The sequence below is a fragment of the Tarenaya hassleriana genome, unplaced genomic scaffold (genome assembly GCF_000463585.1).
Source record: "Tarenaya hassleriana unplaced genomic scaffold, ASM46358v1 Cleome354, whole genome shotgun sequence".
Lineage (NCBI taxonomy): Eukaryota > Viridiplantae > Streptophyta > Magnoliopsida > Brassicales > Cleomaceae > Tarenaya > Tarenaya hassleriana.
Window position 1 is genome coordinate 1 of NW_010966635.1, and position 3,788 is coordinate 3,788.

Consider the following 3,788-nt stretch of genomic DNA (forward strand, 5'->3'; position numbering starts at 1 on the left):
CCGTCTTGACTATCTACAATCCAGTACATGATTCGTTTCGTACCTGACACACGCCTTTATAATCCTCCTGTTACGCAGGACGTTTGACGTAATCAAAGCACGCAACTCCTCATGTTGGATTCCGTAGATATGGGATATGATTGTGAATGTGGCGATAATGTAATCGCGCCAACGTCCGAACGACAGGACGGTTATGGGCACCCCGAACGACAGGCCGATTGTAGTCAGTACTATTGCGTGACGAGGAACACACGGTTTTTAGAACCGCGCCAACGTATCCGCTAGCGACGGAGCGGATTCCGGGAGATGAGTCTCCCGAGGATGAGGCAATACATATACCTGAGATTCGGGTGGATTGTGGTCCCCCGAGGAGGTGGTACGGACTTACTCTGCCAGGTTCGGGCCCGAACCTGACAAGTATTTCCGCGGCGGATGGTCGGCGAGGGAGAGTTGCAGCGATTGGCTCTCTCGTTATAGTCGACGGCGTCGGTTGTAGCCGACGTCAGGTGAACTCCGGTATTGAGAAGCGACATCAATGCCGGAGCGGGGACCCGCCTAGCATCGAGAGGTGCCATCGATGCTAGGGTGGGGTGATGTGTTCGGGCGGAGAAAAATAAAACGATACTTATGCCGGATTCCGAGTGTGTGCGGAGTAGATGGAATCCGAGGAGAGAGGTGGTTGTGCTACGCACATGGGGAGTACCTACCTACGCATGGTGCGCGTAGAGACGATTTGACGGACTCTGTCCTGCGACTTGTCGTACGGCCGACTTGTCGTACGGACTTGATTGTGATTGCTGCGTGCTTACAGTGATTCATGTTTTCAATTACTGTTTATTAGAATACTAGTATATACACACATATATATATATGCTTGTGTTTTCCCTGGCACCATGAGAATGGAACTCCGGGTTACGCCCGAGTTCACTCTCTAAGCAATTAGCTTAGGACGTTGTTACGCAACGTTTCAGGTCGTGAGCAACAGTAGCCGAGGAGCGGACATCGAAGACTGGTGTGACCTGCCGTGTGATCATGTATAATTATTCTCTACGGTACAATTACGTTTTCGGGGAACGGTTTGTGTTATATCGGTGGTAGACTTTTATGGTTTGTAATAATGTGATACTACCACTGTGTATGTATAATTATAACTAGAATAATGTACCGTATATGTATGTAAGAAAGTTTCTTCCGCTGAACTCTAAAAATAAAAGTTTAAATTCCCGCGGATTTTTTGGAAATGCGATTTTTATTTTACTTGTCCATGTGGCGCAACTTGTATTGCGGGATACGGGTTTCGGGTGTCACACATTTGGTATTTAAATAGTCAAAGACATGTATGGTATGATACCATATATATAGAATATGGCCAAATCGTACCAGAAATAGAATACATTTGGTATTTAAATAGTCAAAGACATCCATGGTATGATACCATATAGAATATGGTCAAAATCCTATACCTAGTTGACCGATATAGAACTTAAATAAAAACATACACAGTTAGTATCTTCCGCATTAATTATGTATAGATATGGTTATAATTAACAACTTACCCAAAATCATAACCATTGAAGTACTAACCCATTATAAATACATGCAACAACATTTTAAAAAACATCAACAACAATTAAAATAAAAAAATGGAGAAGATTTCTTTGAAACTAGCTTTCTTAGCTGTGATCGCCCTTATTGCATTTTGTTAGTCTCGTATCCTCTATTCTATCTCTTCGATCTCTTAATCTCGAATGTTCATACGTGTGTAACGAAACATACGTGTGTAATGAAACATACATATATATATAGATTAAATTGTTATATCTTTTAACGTTATTGTTTTCTTCCAAAATGTATGTGTATATGTATGTCTAGGTTCATCATTTTCGGTGACCGAAGCGAGAGAAATGGAGAAAGAGGGACTGAACTGCATAGGAGGATGCCCACCGGGCCAGAAAGACTGTAACTGCATACCAGTTTCGCCTCCCATGGCGGAGATCGATGCGACATCGTCGTGTCATAAGGACAAAGATTGTGCCAAGTTCTGTCCCAAAGGTTGCAAGATCATGAATTGTAACGGCGGTAGATGTTTCTGTGAATGTTGAGAGGGGAATAACTAGTTGTGACTCCCAGTGACTATCACATATATGCTCATGGTGTTGCATGTTGATGTTTATTGATTGGAGTAAAAAAAAAACTTAGTAAGGGGGTGAATTTTAGTTTAATATGTTACAAATTTTAAATAAAAACTAAAAATGCTTATATCGAGTATTTTTTATATTCTCATTCATAATTTATTGAGAAATACAAAAAAACTAAAATTTACTATAATCATTAAAACTACATATTTGTCACACTAAAACAATAAGCATGAATGGTGAATACCTTGATAAGGTACAAGTGATGGTGATCTAGGGTGCGATCTAAGTTTATTTTATTTTTCTAGACATAATTACCGTAAATATACGGATTAATCGTAGTATCTAGAGTCGAACACAAGGACACATGCGTTTACAATGACAATTTTAGATTCTACTCAATTTCGATCTATGGCGATAATTTTTTTATGATGGTGATGGTGATTAAATGGAATAAAGCATAATTTATTGAGAAATATCGAAAAAACTAAATTTTAATTTAATCGTTAGAACTAGACATCTGGCACACTAAAACCATATATATAAAAGGTGAATCACAAATACTTCGATATATGAACGATGCGTACAAGTAAGGGCAGATCTCAAAAAATAATAAGTTATAATTTGAGAAAAACTTAATTATTATGAAGTTTGGGGGGAAAAAAGCTCTTACTATAATCATTAAAATATGATCGAATTATTATCCAATCTAACAAAAAAAATTTTAAAATAATAATAGTTACCGCTATATTAGGGTAAAATTAATAACTATTATTTATAATAAATAATAATTTGTTTTTTGGCGACGAATAACTTAATCTTTATTTTTATATTTTCAATTAATTTATGCGGAGTAAGATAATATAAACGACTCTCTGATGAGGCGATCGATCGATCGATCGTGACTCAAAGATCGTCCAATCATGTGTCATGCTCGGCAATGTCCTTCGTTTTCAGCTCTAAGTACTTCGGGTTGTTTCCGCATTTACTTCGAAGTGTAAAATATACAAAAGATATCTAGTAATACATAAATGAAATGAAATTCGGTAGATATGCTATCTGACAATACAATATTTTTTACATATAATCATCTTCTAACTAGATTAAACTCTCCGTATATCCCAAACATATTTATTAAATATTTCATACAATTTATATTGACAATCAAAATAATATATACATCTAAAATTTATATGCTGTATGAATAGTTTCTAATCTAGTTCTTATTATTTATAATATAAATGATAATATTTACGTTATATTTACCTTTCATTCTTGTTATCGAATAGAGATTTGTTCAAGAAACATGTATTCCTAATTTAGATATTTTATAAAGTCAAAATATAGAGACCAATGTTTGATTTCATCCAGCGATACTTAATTATCCCAATATTTGTTAAATTCTACTGCCAAATGTTAACCTTAGAGTTTTCATATAAATTTTGATATCTACATGTTTTTCTTTGAATAAACAAAAAAAACTGTTATTTTATTTTATTTTTCGAAGTTTCTATTCTCTATTATTGAGATTGCGTATTAAATTTTGGTAATAATATTATTATACATAACAAAATCCAAATAGATTTGGTGTTTATAGTTCTAAACCTATAAGTAGAACTAGAGTTCTTGGCCTCTCCAACAATTGCATCAAAA

The 3,788-nt window shown here is 35.6% G+C and overlaps 1 protein-coding gene across 1 annotated transcript; it reads left to right on the forward strand.

Annotated features, from left to right (window-relative positions):
- Positions 1 to 1,613: 1,613 nt before the first annotated feature.
- On the forward strand, positions 1,614 to 2,202 carry LOC104822200 (putative defensin-like protein 263). Its single transcript, XM_019203501.1, has 2 exons — positions 1,614 to 1,701; positions 1,873 to 2,202. Exons 1-2 carry the CDS (start codon positions 1,644 to 1,646, stop codon positions 2,100 to 2,102), a joined length of 288 nt encoding a protein of 95 aa, XP_019059046.1. The 5' UTR covers positions 1,614 to 1,643; the 3' UTR covers positions 2,103 to 2,202.
- The last annotated feature ends 1,586 nt before the right edge of the window (positions 2,203 to 3,788 follow it).